The sequence below is a fragment of the Onychostoma macrolepis genome, chromosome 09 (genome assembly GCF_012432095.1).
Source record: "Onychostoma macrolepis isolate SWU-2019 chromosome 09, ASM1243209v1, whole genome shotgun sequence".
Taxonomy (NCBI): Eukaryota; Metazoa; Chordata; class Actinopteri; order Cypriniformes; family Cyprinidae; genus Onychostoma; species Onychostoma macrolepis.
In genome coordinates, this window is record NC_081163.1 from 11,457,504 (window position 1) to 11,476,173 (window position 18,670).

The window sequence follows — 18,670 nt, forward strand, 5'->3', positions numbered from 1 at the left end:
TTTTCACAAAAACAAACACGTGTGTGTGTGTGCACTTGGATGGGTTAAATGCAGAGCACAAATTCCAAGTATGAGACACCCGTCATGTCCTTTCCTTTGACTAACAATTAACTAACATTGGAACTATTTTTTAACAGTAAATAATTTTGCTGAATGTAAAATTATAAAACTGATCAAATATTACATATTTTAAAAATATAAAAATATCACATCAACCTAGATTAATAAATGCTGTAGAAGAGTTTTCTGAAACATCATGAAAGAGAAAAAGAGCGATACTCACATGTCTGTGGGAGCCGTCATATTCACAGCGTTCAATTTTGCCCAGGCTGCCGTCAGAGAAATACAGCTTTTCCGCTTTATGGTCAATTGTGAGTCCGTTAGGAGTGAATACATCTGTGCTAATGATGACTTTCATGTTATTCCCTGCAAGAGTGGAGCGCATGATACTGGGGCGCTGCTCGTTCCAATTGGTCCAAAACATGAGGCTACAAAATACACGGGAGAAAAATGAGGAATAGAAGCGATTTTACAGACAGCACTAGCGAAACAAAATAATTCAATACTGTCGCTTGCTGGTATTTTTAAACTGCCTCTCATGGCGCAAGGGAATATCACTGACTTACAAATAATAGTGGGCAGAAAGGCCTCAGGGCCTATTTGACGCCCCTCTCACAAATTCCTTTCACAGTCTAATTCCACGGACTAATTGAAAATTAGTGATACATGCTGACATTCTATGCCAATTAATCATTTCAGGTTAGATTCTAATTAACAGCAGTCTGTAGTCCATTTGAAAAAGTGCCAGATTACCAAGTAAGCATATTCTCTCCAAGGTTGAGGGTTTAATGTAGTCGGTGAACTCAGGGTCGGCACATCTTTCTGAATATCAATGCTGTTCATCAGGCTCAAATGGTTCTTTTGGAGAGGATATTTAAGTGCATATACCATCCACGATGTCTGGAGAGTTGCTACTCTGCTAGGTCAGGAATAAAAATATTCTGTCCACAACAAATTTCACATGGTGCCCTGCTCATCTGAAGAGGTCAAACTAATTAAAATGTTTTCCTTCTTGACTGATTGACATTCCATATATGTCAGTTTTTCTGTGTGTGACGAATCAATTTGCTCTCGATTTTAAAAGTCAATATGCTTCCTCCTGACATAAAAATCAATTTTGTTTCACATTACGTGTCCACAAAGGTTTCTCTATCAAGTGAACGTGTCCATTTTGTTTAGTCTGTAGCGAATGAATTCTTTCCCTCTGATGGAGCGGAAAAATGGCACCTTTAATAGGCGTCAAACCAAACACCATTGGTTCTTGCATGTCACATGACCGATGACTGGGCTTTTTGAATGTTCTGAAGTGCAAATAAGTGTTCCAATGCACATGACAACAAACTCTCATGTGAAATTATATATGTTTTGTCTTGTATAAAAGTACTGTCCTTGAACAATGCTAAAAAGCACTCTCAATGTCATTTTTGTGATTTGACAGTCTTTATAGACCGACAATATCAGATACCTAAGAGAGCAAAAAAAAAAGGTTCTTACTTTTGACATTCATCCAGTGACAAGACATGGGGATGGTCATCCTCAGACATGGTGACAACGGCTTGCCTGGTGAAAGCTCCTTGTCGGCTCTGATCTACTGTGTATCTGCTGATGCTTGAGGTGGTGGAGCTAGTCCAGTAAATCGTGTCCCAGGCATGGTGATAAGCCAAGCCTTCAACCGAACCCACATCTACAGAAAACAACAAAATAGCTTGACCGTGCTTCATTCCCACTGGCTTAGACATACTGATTCCAGTCACATGGGAAGGTGATTTAATAGCATGTTTTCGTTGATATTACAATTTGGAAATGAACACACCACTGTGTGTTAATGCTTCCAACTACTGAATTTATAGCTTTATTTATATCCTGAAAAATCATGTATGACAGTTTACACACAAATATTAAGCGGCACAATTATTTTGAACTGTGATAATAAGAGAAAATGTTTCATGAGAACCAAAGCAGCATATTAGAATAATTTAGAATAATAAGGATCATGTGACACTGAAGACTGGAGTAATGGCTGCTGAAAATTCAGCTTTGCCATCACAGGAATAAATTATATTTAAAAAAATATATATATTAAAATAAAATAGTTGTTTTAAAACACAACAATATTTCACAATTTAAATTTTTTAACTCTAAATACAGCCTTGGTAATACACTTTTTTCCTTTGCATTCTTTTGATATTGAAATCACACGGTGAATGTGTTCATTCAGAAAACCATATAATCAATCAAAGCGGCATCTCACTAAGCATTATAAAACGGTTAAGCTTTGTCTGCTGTCATGTCTAAAAATTCATCATTGAAATATCAATTGTTTAAACACAGAGGCTTTAGCTAAAAATGCTACTCTTTGAAAAATCTTAAAGAATACTTTATGAACAGGCTGCAGAAATCCATCACTAATTAATCATTCACAATAAAAAGTGCCTGACAGCTTGCCTTTGCAGAAACTGTTGGAGAGGCCAGGGAGTAATTAACAGGGGATGTATGACTTAATTAGGGAAATACAGATTATTAACGTCCTCACCCCCTCCTGGTGACAGAACGGAGAGGGTATTTGCAAGTGTGCATGTAGTCAAGGTAGCTGGGAATGGCTTTCATCTCTGGGAAAGTGAGTGAACTCGAGTGTGGAGACGCCATCAAAAGAGCCAGCTCATTTCAACCTGTAGTCAACATCACACTCTCACTCTCTCCGGTTGGGGTACTTATGCTCAAATAGATAGAGGTGGAGGATATCTATGTGAACGTTACAGTGTGGCAGGGGTATGAAAAGTACACGTGAATGATCAAATGCACTTCTCCTTCAAAAATGTCTCAAGTGAACATTAACAAGCTGGATACGGATCAAAATATCTAATCTGTGCTTTAGGCTGAAATTTTAATTATAGACGTACTTCCCAGTCAAACTAGTATTAATGTATCATGTATTTTATGCTAATAAAGTAATTACTTGAAAAATGTGCATGCCGTTGTTTTAATTTAATTTGTTCATATTTGATATTAATAATGTATATAATATTTAACTTAATTTAAAAAGGTAATGTATTCAACAGCATATTAGTTGCAAATGCAATATTGAAATTCCTACCAAGAATCGTGATATTTTTACAAACACTAACACTGTAAAAATGTTATCGATTTTAACGGTAAAAATGCTACGGCAAAAACCTGTTAACTGGTTAAGAGTATGTTTCCTTACTGTATACAGTGAATAACTGTAATAGAGCTAACCTTACCTTATATTTATAGTAATTTTACATTAAAACACCATAAATTGACATTCCCAGAAGTCCCCATGTGACAGCTCACATTTTATGGATTTTCGATTAAGTAACTATGCTTCAGTTATGGAAGTTTACCATTTGTGTGTGTGCATGTAATTTTCTTTTTTTTTTCAGTATACACTTGGGAGAAAAACTAAACAAAAACAGTGATTCTAATTGATGTAAATTATGTTTTGTTAAATATAAAGGCAAGGATGAATCAGAACAAAACCATTTTCATGATGACAAAGAGTAGGTTTTAAAAAAAGGCAAATTAAGTAAAAGTGAAATTCGAAAAAGGTCTTATACCTAAGGAGCAATGGTGTTAGTTAAAAGAGAATTCAGAGAGTACTGTAAGTGGACAGAAGCACTAATCATGCAGCACAGAAGCTTTCTAAGTATATTTGTATCCCATTAACCTCAGCAAAGTGATATGAGCTGGCTTACTAAGTACCAAAAAGGCATTAAGGGATTTTTCCCTGTTTACCTAAGACACAGATATTGTATTTCGATTTAAAGGATAGTCCATCCAAAAACAAAACTTTTGTTGTTTACTCACTTTTGTTTTGTTCTAAAGCTGTATGACTTACGTTCTGAGGACTGAAGCTTTTAAGCTTCAAAGCTTCAAAGAAGAATCATACCATGGAAGTAAATTATGAAAGATTTATTTATTTTTTTTAAGATTTATTTTTGGTGTTTGTACCTTTATTATGATAGGACAGACCAGAGCTGACAGAAAGTTAAGAGGGAGAGAGAGTGGGGTGGGACCGGGAAAGGTTCTCGACTCGAGTCGGGATTCGAACTCGGGACGCCTGTAGCACAACAGCTCTGTATGTCTGCGCTATCGGCACTGACAAATTATGACAGAATTAAAATTTTTGAGTGAACTATTTGTTTTAAGAACATCCCCTGAAGTTCTGCAGAAGTAATTATGTCGGAATAAGTTCTGAATCTAAAATTACGCTGTGAACGACATATTAGGATCTGAAAAAAAGTCCATCTGTAAACATGCACTACAGCATATGCAGCAATAATACATGAGTTGTTTGATATTAAGAACAGTCATGATTGTCTCATTACATTGTAAATGGATAATACACAGTCATTAGGCGTATTAGGTTTTCATTGTGGGCCACCATCAGACGTGAATATCGATTGCGGCTGAAATGTCTGCCGTATATAGCGAACATGAGGAAATCAATAACCATATTCTGAACTTTCCAACAACAGTGACAGGCAGGATCTTGAAAAATATCACCCTGCTTCCACTCATATTTCTGTTACAGTTTGAGGACGGTGGAAATGAGACAAGCGATTTTAATCCATCAAGAGTGGGGACACAGAAAAAGATGCAGTGTTTTAAACATCTTTTTTGACAGTTAAATTGGTCCCATTTAGTTGCAGAAAAATGGAGGTAGCTATTATACCACTTTTACTAGATGTTGGATGCATCGAGGCCTTGCTGTACATCACAGGCAGTGCCACTTATGGTTTCCAACAAATGGCCTTTCACAAATGGCTGCTAAGAGGCTGGAATGGTTCTAGCGGCAGAACATTAAACAACATGTGGGTCACTGCAATGAGTCTGAATCAGGACGACGACAGGACCAAAAACAAGTGCCCGCCTTTGTGGAAGAAGCATCTTTGGACATATTTTATGCTCAACAAAAGCCTAGCAATTAGCAGGATTTTTCAAACGCCCCTTGAAAACCATGAAAGCATTTACAATAAAGCCAACTGGACTTACTTTCAACTATGACTTGTCTTCCAGACCAATCATCATTGATCATCTGAATATTCCCAAAATGGATGTCGCTGAAGAATATGCGGTTGTGGTGCGAGGTCTGCTGCCGATAATCGAAAGCCAGAGCGATGACGTTCTTGAAGTAGTCTGGATTCTCAAAAGGTTGGAGAGGGGAATTAAGATCGCTCTCGTCAGACAGGTGGATGCTTTTCAAGATGGTCCTTTCAGAGTACAGAAGATAGCCCTCATATCTTTGGCAAGCAAAGCCATCTTCGGCTAAGTACCCATGAGCACAGGAACAAGTCCTTCTTCCGCTGCCCAGGTGAAAACACAGCTGCTGACAACCTCCATTGCTCCTCGCACACGGGTTGGTGCCTGTGTGCAAAAGCATACAGTAGAAAGATATCACTGAATGCACACTGAGATATTCAGAATGATTGGGCTTTGTTCAAAGAAAACATATGTGGCATAATAAAAATAAACTCATTAAGTTGAAACCTCAACCTTTCTCCCGGCCTTTGTTAAACACTTTCACGTCCTTCAGGTTGACGCCAAGACCACTTCTTATCGTTACGGCGTCGGTGGCATCACTCTTGAATCCACGCCGGATCGATCCGTTGGCGTGGGCTCTGCCACGGACAGCACAGAAAAAAAGTCTGACCATCAGCATTATGGTGGTGGTTATCTAATTAAAAGCAGCAAGACTCATTAAAACACACAGGAAAGCCGCTTTAACTCTAAAGCCGAGAAAACGTCACCTTGGCGGTGACTTACAGTACACCCTATTTACATAAGGCCAACAGAGTCTGCCTGGGAGATGACAGAAACATACGGCAGGTCTCATAATAACCTCGCTCGGAAGGGGTTAATCCGTTGAGACTGGAGCAGCTGGCTCCGTGGGCCACTTTGGAGAGTGTAGCACTTAGTAAAATAATAAATTACCTGTCAGACCAGTAGATGTAAGCCCCGAACACAGCCACGGAGAACAGGTCCACATTGGCGGCTGACAGTACAATCTCTCGGCCCTCCCCGGTTTCAAGGTTGATCCTTTCTATCTTGTCGGTTCGGGCGTCGCACCAGTATAATCTATTTTCCTAGAAAGCAATTTGAAAATGCACATCAGCGCCTCTCCTTTTGAGCAGCCCCATTTTATCAGCATCAGAAGAAAAGAGAGCGAGTGGAGTATCAGGAAGTGGAACCAATTCGGCCAACCTCATAGTCGATGGTGATTCCATTCGGCCAGGCAATGCCAGAACTGACCAGGGTCACTTGGTCTGAACCGTCCAGTCTTGCACGACCTATGCAAGGATTCTTCCCCCACTCGGTCCAGAACAAATAACTGTTAATTGGAAAAATCAGATGCGGAATACTACTTTTAACCATGCCAAATTCTACATTTCATAGTGACTTCAAAGGAATAAAGGACCTTAGCCGAAAAAATGATAATTCTGTCCTCATTTATTCACTCTATGAAGAAAACAAAAATATGAAGACTCCAAGCTTCAAAAAGGATGCAAAAGTAGCATAAAGTGGTTCATACGACTCATTATCATTAAATATATTTTGACATCTGCCCTAGAGCACATTGGCACGCTCATTAGAGAAGTATGAATCATTGTTTTAAACTGAATCTTTTCAATGAATCGTTTTATTTGATTTTTAAAACTCCATAAATCTGGATTACCTAAATGGTAATCCAGATTTATGGAGTTTTAAAAGTCAAATAAAATCATGCACAATTCTATAATTCATAGCGACCTAAAGGAATTTAATAAAAAAAATTCTGTCATTGTTTATTCACTCTGTCATTCCAAACCCATACGACCCATAAGACATCAAGTTTAAAAAGGATGCAAAAGCTTCACAAAAAATGGTCAGTATGACTCGTGCACAATATTTTTTTTTTAACAAATTTTGTTAGAAACAGTTTATCACTGAATATATCTTGAGATTGGCCCTGGAGCACCTTGGCATGTTCATTAGAGAAGATGAATCATTGAATGAATCATGAATAGAATATGATAGAATGGAATCTTTCAATTAATCATTTGATTTGATGCTTAAAAATTCAAAAATCTGACTGATATGGTTCTCAATGATCAGGCTGTAGATATTAACACTGAGTCACATGAACCACTTTTATGATACTTTTTGCATCATTTTTTAAGGTTGAAAGCTTTACTCATTCACTACAAAATTGCAAGGAAAAGAGTCAATAGGACAGAATTTCTACGTTTGTGCTCCACAGAATAAGTCGAACGGCTTTGGAACAAAATGATGGTGAGTAAAATATGTCAGAGTTTTCATTTTTGGGTGAACCATTCCTTTAAAGTGTATAACTGTTGTTACACCACCAAGGAAACATCATTCAAAGTTTGACTCAACTGGAAAAGGAAAAGACAGCTTTCACAGCCTTAGGCTTGAATAGGAGGCTGTTTTTTTTTGTGGATGTCTGGGATTTAGAGGATCCCACTCCTGATGCTGTCTGCTGTCAGCAGATAGATGGTAGATGGGTCTTTTTGTTGTGTGATTCTGATTGCAGGTTGTAAACATCAAATTCAAGGCAAACAATGACAAAACTGGCAAGATTGGAAACCATAAAGTTTGACCCTAATTACTGAAACAATACCATAATGGACTACAAAATGAGCCTGTGCCTAAATGGAGATGCATATCTGCTGTATTTAAATTCTTAATTTGGTTCATTAGAGGAGGCCAATACATTTTAAAGCCAATTCTGTCAGCGAAACAGTCCGAGTCAGATCACCAAATTTGCTTGACCTTCAAAGGTTTAAAATGCATTTTCATTTCTCTTCCAAGAGCTCATTGTATTATCCGGTCTAATGCACTTGCATAGTTCCCTAAAATTAACTAAATTAAGTCATTTCTAAAATGATTCTAAAGATTTATATTACTGAACTGCAGACATGGCTGAAACTGATCCGTACCCTCTCTGTGGATGCACTGCAATGGCTCTTGGCTGGTCCAGCCCTTCTGATATTACAACTGACCGGTAGAGACCATTCAGACGAGCGATTTCAATGAGGTTGAGGCCATGGTCTGTCCAGTAAAGGTTACCTGGTAAAATAAATAATTAAATAAATAATAGATAATTATTTTAAATTGCAATTTCACAATATTACTGCTTTTATTGTATTTAAATTGTATTATACTATATTATTGTTTATTGACCAAATATATGCAGCCTTGGTGAGCAAGAGAAAAAAATTAAAAAATAAAATAAACTGGCCCCAAACATTTTAATAGTAGTATATCTAAAGGCTAGAAATGTAATGATTTTATTTGGATTATTTGTGACAGTGGTTAAAAAATGGCAGCATTCCATTTTTAAAATTATGTTTGTGTCTTACCAGCAATCCAATCGACTGCGATGCCCTCCACTCTGTTGATGCCAGTGGTGATAATGTCTTCCCTCCATGTCTGATCTCTCTTGGCTCTTGAGATCCGGTTTAATCCCATGTCTGTCCAGTAAATTGAATCATTGCCTGTATGAAGGAGGACATATGTCATGAAGAACAAAGCTTGCAACATAAATAGTGTATGAGAAAGCATCTCAGACCCTTTACATCAAAAAAACAAGAGCAGAAAGAAATGAAGCAGAAATAGCCTGGAAGCTTTGTATACTGTTTATAAGAGACCGCAATGTTAATATCTAATTATTTTTAGTAGAAACAATAACTTCAGAAACCAAGCATCTGGTAGGGAATATCATTCAAAATGCTAAAGTGAAATACAGAACAAATTGTGTAGCAAACAAATCAAACCTGATTAGCAATGACTAAAACATTGTTGTGACAGAAGCACGCTCTAAATGTAACTGGTATTTTTGCCCTAAAAACTGAATGTGACGAGAGCAGTTATTTATTTGCATCCTCCTGTTATTACTGAATTCACACTCGGCTAACGGATCTCTTACATGTGACAGCAGCCAGCTGGAAGGCCCTCATCTGTTTCATGCTCCAACAAGCTGCCTCTTAATAACATGCAAATGGTATGCATGTGTAATCAGCTGTCGTAGGCTGAGCTGGACTGGGGTTTTCTTCACCTGAGATGAGCGGATTCTGGTGGTAGGCGAGAAACTCTCTGACCATCTGCCTCTATTGCCCTGCTGCTGAGGTCAGCAATTCTGCCATGTTTCCCAACCCACACAGCATGTGAAAAAATGACCTGTCCAGCTAATGATTTAAAGTTGCCAAGTGAATATTATTTTATTAGTTTGAATGCATAAACCTCCATTCAGTTTAAGCAGATACAAAGGATGAAGCAGGCTATATTACAAGGTAGTGATTTTCTTGTTAAATTCATTTTTTATTGACAACATACATGCTAGTATATAATATGGTGGTTTTCTAATTATAACATTTATAATAATAATAAGTTATTATTAATAACAAATAAGGTGCACAACATTATAATATTTAATTATATTTTAAAATACAAACATAAAAAGTTTTTTTTAATTGAATGACTGCCCTTATTTGTATGGACCAATTATCATCATCATCATCATCATCATCATCATTATTATTATTATTATGATTATTATGATAAGTAGTAGCAGTAGTGCTATTTTAAGGACCCATTATCATTATCATTATCATTATTATTATCAAAATTAGTAGTATTTTAATTTACCATATTGATCATTTAAATAAATATCAATAAATATCAAATATCAATAAAGATGATTAAAGTTTAGCTGGTAAAAACACAATCAATCAAATCAACCAATCAATCAATCTCGTTTTTAAATGTTTTTATTGCAATAATATTTCACAATATTGCAGGTTGAATTGTAACATCTCCTAACGCTCCTCGTGCTATTGATATTACAAATCTCCACGTGAGACACGCGGCATGTAAAGGCCCACAAAATTCACAGCGTTTTATTATAATAGTGTTCTCATCATAATGTTATGGTAACACTTTATTTTAGGGTTTAACTAGTTGCTAATTAGCATGCATATTAATAGAATATTAGTCATTTATTAGTAGTAATTAAGCACATATTAATGCCTTATTCTACATCCCTAATCCTACCCAATACCTAAACTTAACAACTACCTTACTAACTATTAATAAGCAGCAAATTAGGAGTTTATTGAGGGAAAAGTCGTAGTTAATAGTTAATAAGTGTTCCCTTTTCTAAAGTGTTACCAATGTTATGTATATGAGTCCCAGTCATAGTTATTAATATTCTGCATTGATGTTTGTGCTGCTCCCGCTGCACACTGACGAGATAATCACCATGGTACTACAATGAAGCGCTTTATTGCAGCGCAACACAACCAAATGCATCTTATACTAGATAAATAATATATACACGATATATATAAACTGGCTGAAATGTTTTGAAATCACTTGTACCCTACTTGATTCAAAAAAATCCAGTCTTTCACTCTGTCTGTGTCAATTTGAGTCTTGTTAAAGATTTAAATCCCTGCCGCCAAGATGCTCCTCTGTCAGTCACGGATTATGGAAAGTGAAACTTAAATCTATAGGGGTGGTTGGATTTATTCACACACACGTTGAATATTTATTTAAAGCTTCTTTCTTTTCAGATTCTTTACAGCATTATCTTAATAGGCTGTATATTAACTTATTGGGAGAAAACAAGTAGTTCTATGTGAAATCAGACATTTCATATAGCCAAAATGGCATGATCATAACATCTCTGCGAATATTCGACTGTGAGATTGGTAGTCGAATCAGGCTCCTATCGAACCATCGAATCTTCGACTACTCGGGGTCACCCCTAACATACACACAGCCCAATCTATATAGTGTACTTATGTTTACATCAGTTCTAAACTGACTGCAAGGCTATATGCATTATTTTCAGCACAGTGTTTGTTGGTTGTTTGTTTATGGGAGTAGGAGTAGGAAAGGTCAGGCCACATTTAAATGACTACAACAGGTAGTCTGTACTACTGCATGCATATGTGTTTGCATGTTTATGGAAATGTCTCATATTATTGACTGTTAGAATGCTAATTTGGTACCATCACATGTGGACTGTCCCCTTGATGCTCACTTCATTTATGCCACTTGTCACCACAAAATGCTCCCCCGAAATAGGCTGAACAATCTTGCATCAGACCGCTGTCAAATTAACCTCATTCACAGAATGAATAATGCATGGTATGACAACAGCCCCTCAACGCCATCAGCGTGGTGATGTTGGCTCTACTTCCATTCGCTAGATTATCTTTACTGCTTTCTGTCTTTTATAGTTGTAGCTATAAGAGATATAAAGAGAACATTTATCTCTTCGCACCTACTTGTTTAACCCATCTGAGCTGTTTATCTTTTCTACATGTGATATGCAGTGTTGCTAAGTCCCTTCTGATCTGGTAAGAGACTGTGTAGCTAATATGAGACTGTACATCTGACAACAAACAACCTTTTTTTAAAAAAAAAAAAGTAATGCACAGAAAGCAAGACATGCCTTATCTTTGTTGTGCACACAGAGATGATTCAGAGAGCGGTTCTATACATTTGTGAACAGAGTGGAAGATAGCAGGACTGAGTCACGGGAAGAGCCGTGTTTGTACCTGCATGAAAGTCCACGCCAACGGCAAACAAGGTGCCACTGATGGGCATCAGGGTCTCGCCGTGATCACCGGGATCCAGAGCGATTCCACGTATCCCCTCATGAAAAGAGTACATCAGAAAAGAACTCAGGCCTGTGATAGACAACAGCAAGCGAGAGATGTTAGATGGAGGTCAAACAAACGTCACACAGTTTTCTTTGGGCACCTTCCACATAAAACAAGCAGCTAACCCAAAGACAACATGAATTCCTGATAGAAGTGAAGAAAAAAACGTGACATCCCCACAAACCATAAAGACAGGGGCCAAGACAGCAGCCTACCTTCACAGGAGAGACGGTCACTGCGCAGGTTGTAGCCAATGGTGCAGGCACATGTGCGTGTGTTTTCAGATGTGGGCAGACAGAGCTGCGAGCAACCGCCGTTATTCAACTGACAGGCATTCCTACCTGAGAGAGACCACGATAAGAGGAGAAAGCATGCTGATGAACGAAAAATCAGTCTACTTGTGGAGAAAACTGCTGACTGTAGCTTTTGGGATTCACGTATACATTGTTGCAATATAATAATTCCAAACAGTTCTGAAAACATACATTTGCGATAAGTAAAATATGTAATTTCTGATTTACTAGTGCAACCAAATTAAATAGCAAAAATAATGAATAATGTTTTCATATATTTCCTGAACCCCTCTTGTATCCCATTGTTTACTGTTTATACAGTATACAGTGACCCATTTATACAGTATGAGAAAATATGACAGCCTCTAAAATTAAACTAAATATATATAGTCTTTATACCAAAGCCAAAGCAAATTATTAAAATATCTGGAAAATAATGAAGTTGACTCTGCAGCTTATTTTAAATTCAATGATAATGTGTACACTTTTTTTAAGATACAGTAAAATATAGTAATATTGTGAAATATTATTATAATGTAAAATAATACTAAAATATTTTAAAAATATATTTCAATACATTATAAAATGTAATTTACTCCTGTGATACCAAAGCTGAATTTATTTCATATATAACTACTCTAATTTCATTACAAATCAGTTTTACAGAGAATATTGTCATACAAACTCCAATTTCTACTGATAAAAACTAGGACTGTCAATAGAGGGGGAAAAATCGTGTTCAATATCATCAAAAAGCTGAATGAAATCATAATAATATTGAATTTGATATATTAACATTAGTGCTGTCAAACGATTAATTGTGATTAATCACATCCAAAATAAAGGTTTTTGTTATATATGTAATATAAACATAATATATGTGTGTGTACTGTGTATATTTATTATGTACATATAAATACACACACATACAGTATATATTTTGAAAATATACACATGTACTGCCTTCCGTTTAACTTGTTTCATTAGGTTTAAATCCATTCCACAAATTTCTGCAGCTTTTCCCCCAAAATTAGCAGATACAATTCTAAAAACGTTTGCAGATTCTATGCGATTCTGCTTATGAGCCATACAAGCAATGCTGAAGCAGTAGACTAATTTGAGACAGTTTCCGAGTTATGTCATTTACGCTTTTATATGAAAGCAATTCATTAACAGGTTCGGCCACAATGGAATGGTCGTAAATTCGGAATATCTCTCCTCATTTAATGAAAGGTTTTAGTGTTGCTGTCAAGTCAAGACGACTTGACATTCTTCCTGGAAGTCTTACTCTTGTCTTAATTGTATAACTGAAAGTGAAGGGGAGGGAAACTGCACCACTGTGTATTAGCACAAGCTCTCAGGGAAAGCTCAGCTTGCACATCTACGACAGTAATAAGACAGCTCCGCATTATGAATAGAGAGGCTAATTGCTGCCGGAGAAATTTGGTGGCTGGATAGATTTACATTTGTGCCCATTTAATGGTCATTCCTTATTCAAGTCGACAGTTTAGTGAAATCCACAGCAATGCCGTTAATGGATCTGCCATTAGTGTGAATTATTTGCGGAATAACTCACAAAATGGAAAACCAATATCTGAATACATCTCTGCTTACACACAGGGAAGATAAGCTTGTGATATTTTGTGCGAAAAAAAGAAAAAAAAGGTAGAAAACAGAAAAGAGTTGACTCACTTAAAGCTATTTACAAGTAAATTAAACAACACAGTATAATGCTCAAAATTTATGGTCTTTTTTATTTCAGTACATTTATTTTTATACGCTACTTTAAGACTCTACAAAATCAAAATTAGTTTTGTGGCTTTTAGTCCATGTCTATTAACTTTAAGGCTAATTTATATGCTTGTGCAGTCCTAAACAAGGAAAATTGAGCAAAAATATTTTAAATAATAATTTTGTCCAATAAATGCTCTCAAGAATGAACATTTACAGTAATATCAAGTAGCTAAATCATGATACTTGGCAGTGTTGTTTTAGCATCATTGAGATTATATATTTTTTCAAATGATTTAAATTAGTGGGTTTTTTTTTTTAATTCATTGATTGAAATTTAAGTTAAGTTACACAGTTTGAGTAATATCGTTCTGTCTTTTTTCAAATATGTCTACATAGATATTAATTTTACATTTCTTTTTTCTTATTTTAGTTTTAGCTCATTTTGTACATCAGATTAAATGAGAAATGGTACAACTAGAAGTTTATTTATGTTTATTTCAGTTTAACTGTATTTCAAGAAACATTTTTTTTTAAAGGTTTTAGTTTCAGTTAACTAGCATGCAAGTGGCTGTGATTTAACCAAAGTATACGGGTTACTTAAAAACTCTTTGATATGTCCTGCCCAAATTTCCTGTTCTTTTGGGAAACATGTCAACACCAGAAATAAATCCCACAGCTCTAAAAAGACGATAAACTTCAGTTATCCGTTTCAAAGACAATGACCGGTCAAGCTATTTTTGCAACAACCTTGACTGTATCTCAACGCACCTTTCTGACCATCTCTGTCATACACCTTCATGTGTACCACTCCGCTGGTCTTATTGCGCAGCACCACCGGGTTACGTCCATCCCGTTTGGCGACCGTTCCCAGCTGAGCCAGATCGTCATCGGCCCACCACAGCTTGCCACCTGGAAAAACAGATGAATTATTCATTTCCCAAAGTCACAGAACCAGCAGGTCTGACTGCCAATGGAGGCACATGCCATTATCGTTTGTTTGTCCCTTTTATACCACATGCATATAATCCGGTGGTGTGCTGTGCTTTTTTCAGTGCCAAAACTGTGCTACGCCACAGCGTACGGGTGGGCGAGGGAGGTGGTGGGAGAGAGTGAGCAAGCGAGCAAGTAAAGTAAAGAGATAGGACTTGAGCATTATGCATGTTCCCTTCCCAGTGTGAGTCAATGAGGCAGAGCTCAGGGCGGCCTGGCTACGTGCCCTGGCTGAAGACAAGGACTCTTCATTCACAAAGCCATCAGAGTGCATCTATTCTCACAGCGGCGCTGCAGCTAGCAAGCCCCTCGTGTTGTTTCCGCTCTGTAAGGCTGAGTGTGCCACAAAGGGCCTCAGAGATTGTCCTTGGCTCCGAGCCTAGACCATATCTGTCTGCTGCAGGAATACAGGAGAGCCGGAGACAGTCGTAGCCGTGCAACCGTAAAAAGAAACACATATTTGTATTTGTTAAAGTACAGGGGGATTGAATGAACCGAATGGCATTGAATGAATTGGATGAAAGAAATTAATTAACAAAAATCACAGTTTCAGCCAAAATATCACATACTGCTATGTGATTGCTACAATAAAACTGTACTCACTTTCGATTAGCAACTTAAACATAACATTACAAAGATTTTAAAAGCTTTTTTTTAGTGTTGATGGACATTCCAACAAGTTATTAAGATTATACAATAGTAATAATAATTGTAGTAACTATTAACTACAATTACTACAATTATAACTACTATAGTAACTAAAAGGAAATTAAATAAATAGTCACTTTGGATTAGTAACTTAAAAATAAAATGACAAAGATTTTAAAAGCTTTTTTCACTGTTGATATACTTTATTATACTGTATATATAAATATATATATATACATATATATAAATATAATATGTATATATAAATATATATATATATATATTTGTCATTGTATTCTAAATTTCTAATCTTTTTTCTCTATATATATGTTAAACTTATATATATATATATATATATATATATATATATATATATATATATATATTAGTGGTGGGCGTTATCGGCGTTAACGTGCTGCGTTAACGTGAGACTCTTATCGGGCGATAAAAAAAATATCGCCGTTAATCTATTCTCAAAGTTGGGTTGGGAGCTGGGTCTATACTACGCAAGCTATGATGACTTTCACCTTGATATTTTAGCGCGGATGTATACCTAGCCGAATTGCACTGTAGGGGGCGAGAACGAGTCTTCGAACCTGTGTGTATGCGTGCTAACATGGATGCAGCTATGAAGCCGCCGGGTTTGCCTCAGGGAAAATTTATTTTTAAGAAGCTTCCCAATGGAAATCGGCAAGTCATTTCTGTCTCTACGTTACATGGTCGCGCTCTCTGTATCGCGCGCACAGCGGAGTTCCGCCTCGGTTCGCACACACACACACACACACACAAACAAACGTAAGCGCACACACAAGTGAGCACACTCCCACTCCTATTTGTAAATATTAAGCCGCAAAACGTCTATCTAAATATGACTTCTGTGTGTCTCTGTGTTAATGTATGGCGCAGACGCACGGGTTTGTTCACTACTCATACAGAAGCCCGCGTGAGGCTTGCGGCAATATTAACGTCTGTCGTCTCACTAAATGAGGACATAAATACATGAACAACATCTCCAGAACTGCTCTGAGAGTCACTTCATGAGCATTCGAGCGTTTCATTTGAGAAAAACTATCCTCAGGGCAACCCGTCAAAATAAAAGTTCGGTTTCACTTGAAGACATTGGGCAGAACGTAATAGGCTACTACTACTAAAACTATTAAAACCTTATCTTTAAGGAATAATCATACAATGTCTTCAATGTTATTATCAATATTAAATTCTTGATGACTGCTAGTTGTTTACTTATCTACTTGGCAGAATTCAAATGAGCCATTTTAATCTAGATTAATTCCAAGATTACAGTGAGATTAATCTAGATTAAAAAATTAATCTATGCCCACCACTAATATATATATATATATATATATATATATATATATATATATATATATATATTCTATATATTCTATAACTTTCTATAGGTTAAATTATCTATTTAACAGAAAATCCTTCCACAGGAATAAAATAAAGATAAATAAATAAATAAAACAAACTTCATAATCAAATGAAAAAAATAAATAAATAAACAACACAATTGTTTTTAACACTAATGAACAAAAGAAATGCTTCTTAAACACTAAATTAGAATATCATAATGATTTGATGGATCATGTGACAAGGAAATCTGAAGTAATGGCTGCTGAAAATTCTGCTTTGTCATCTCAGGAATAAATGACAATTTAAAATGTATTAACATAGAAAACAGTTATTTTAAATCCTAATAATATTTCACAATTTTACTATTTTTAACTTATTTTTGACCAAATAAATGCAGCCTTGGTGAACATTTAAACAAACATTTATATGCAAAAAAAAAAAAAAAAAAAAAACTTACTGACCACAAAACTTGTGAACCGAAGTGTTTATATATTATGCAGCAATGCATTTGTACACCTTTAACTTGTTTAACTAGGTTTTTAAAACAGACCAATTGTCTACTGCATACTTAACCCCTTTTATACGTACACTTAATGAGTACAAGCACAAATATATTTTTCAACAGGACATTCCTCCTCCATAAACCAGAAACAAATACTAGTGTCATTTAGGCCACAGTGAGGCTCCAAGAAGATATTTGCTTTCTGTAGTGAGGCCAGGTGTGTATAAATGACATCCTACCCTGAGCAGTCAGAAGCGTATTTGACATTCAAAGATTGCTTGCACAGGTCATCACTGCAGTCAATATTAATCTTTACCTGTCCAGGGTGAGAGACATCAATGATTGCTTCTGGGTGTAATGTCCACTTAAACTGTTTGATCACAGACCGGCACAGGTCTTAAGGTGACACACAGCCCGCTAAACAGCAGCTTGCACTTCCCTGAGTGGTCACATCCCATTAAAGATTGTACCAGGAGAAGGTGGCGAGATTGCATCCTGTCAGTAAAATTGCTTTCATTTCTTCAGTCATCATGCTCTTCAATTACTGCTTCACGGTCTAATAATGGATGTGACTTTGATGCAAGGCGGCCATTGGATTTTTTTTTTTCTAATAATGATGCTGCATCTTTCAACCAGCCACCGCTCCTATCGATCTCCTGATCATCTGTCTCTGCTGAGTTTATTTCCCCTGCACACCTCACTGTAACGATAAGGCCTGTCCCTCAACACATGCTACAGGGTGCTTGATTTTACCGTGCCAGGTGGCTGAAATCGTAAACCATTTCCCTTACTGCAAGACCAAAGTAAATTTACGGGGACATCAACTGATAGTGTGTTATACAGGTTAACCTTGGCAAATGCCCTAATTTATGTCGCTTTTGCTGGGAGGGAGATCGTGCCGATAGAGAGCAAAGATCTTATGCAGTTTGTATCAAACTTTGGCCAGCTACCACATGCATCACACTGAAATGGAATTATTTGGTTTCATTCAAGTTCAAAACATGGATAAGAAAAGACGCCCTTTTAGTATTCAAGTATACTTGATAAGAGATAAGCAAATAATTATAATAAAAATGTATGTACTGTATGTGGCTGTCACATACATGTTAAAAACCTTCAGGTTTTTGATTCTCAACCTGGCATCATATTTGCTGAATGAAATCCAATACTAAATTCTTACTAATTTTGCAGTGCTGATTCCAAAAATAGTGCCTAGCTGTTATCAATATCAATATTTTTAAACATGGCATAATCAAATTAAGCAATGTTAGGCTTAAACTATTATATGAGTATTATTGCAAAGAAGTCACGCATATATTCAGTAAAATAAATAATATAACAACAGCAACAGCAACAGCAACAACAATAGATAT

The 18,670-nt window shown here is 36.4% G+C and overlaps 1 protein-coding gene across 4 annotated transcripts in view; it reads right to left on the reverse strand.

The window, feature by feature from the left end:
* The window catches only part of lrp1bb (low density lipoprotein receptor-related protein 1Bb), a 285,213-nt gene that overhangs the window by 59,683 nt on the left and 206,860 nt on the right, over positions 1–18,670 (reverse strand). For all 4 annotated transcript variants that reach the window (XR_009272793.1, XM_058786845.1, XM_058786847.1 and 1 more), the window contains 11 exons: positions 14,549–14,689; positions 11,969–12,094; positions 11,649–11,780; positions 8,445–8,579; positions 8,022–8,151; positions 6,286–6,412; positions 6,016–6,167; positions 5,578–5,702; positions 5,077–5,448; positions 1,555–1,744; positions 284–488 (listed from right to left, as the gene is read on the reverse strand). Coding sequence is in view for 3 of the 4 variants with exons in the window: in XM_058786845.1 (XP_058642828.1) it covers positions 284–488; positions 1,555–1,744; positions 5,077–5,448; positions 5,578–5,702; positions 6,016–6,167; positions 6,286–6,412; positions 8,022–8,151; positions 8,445–8,579; positions 11,649–11,780; positions 11,969–12,094; positions 14,549–14,689 (1,835 nt within the window). In the remaining variant the exon portion in view is untranslated. The remainder of the gene's footprint in view (positions 1–283; positions 489–1,554; positions 1,745–5,076; positions 5,449–5,577; positions 5,703–6,015; positions 6,168–6,285; positions 6,413–8,021; positions 8,152–8,444; positions 8,580–11,648; positions 11,781–11,968; positions 12,095–14,548; positions 14,690–18,670) is intronic.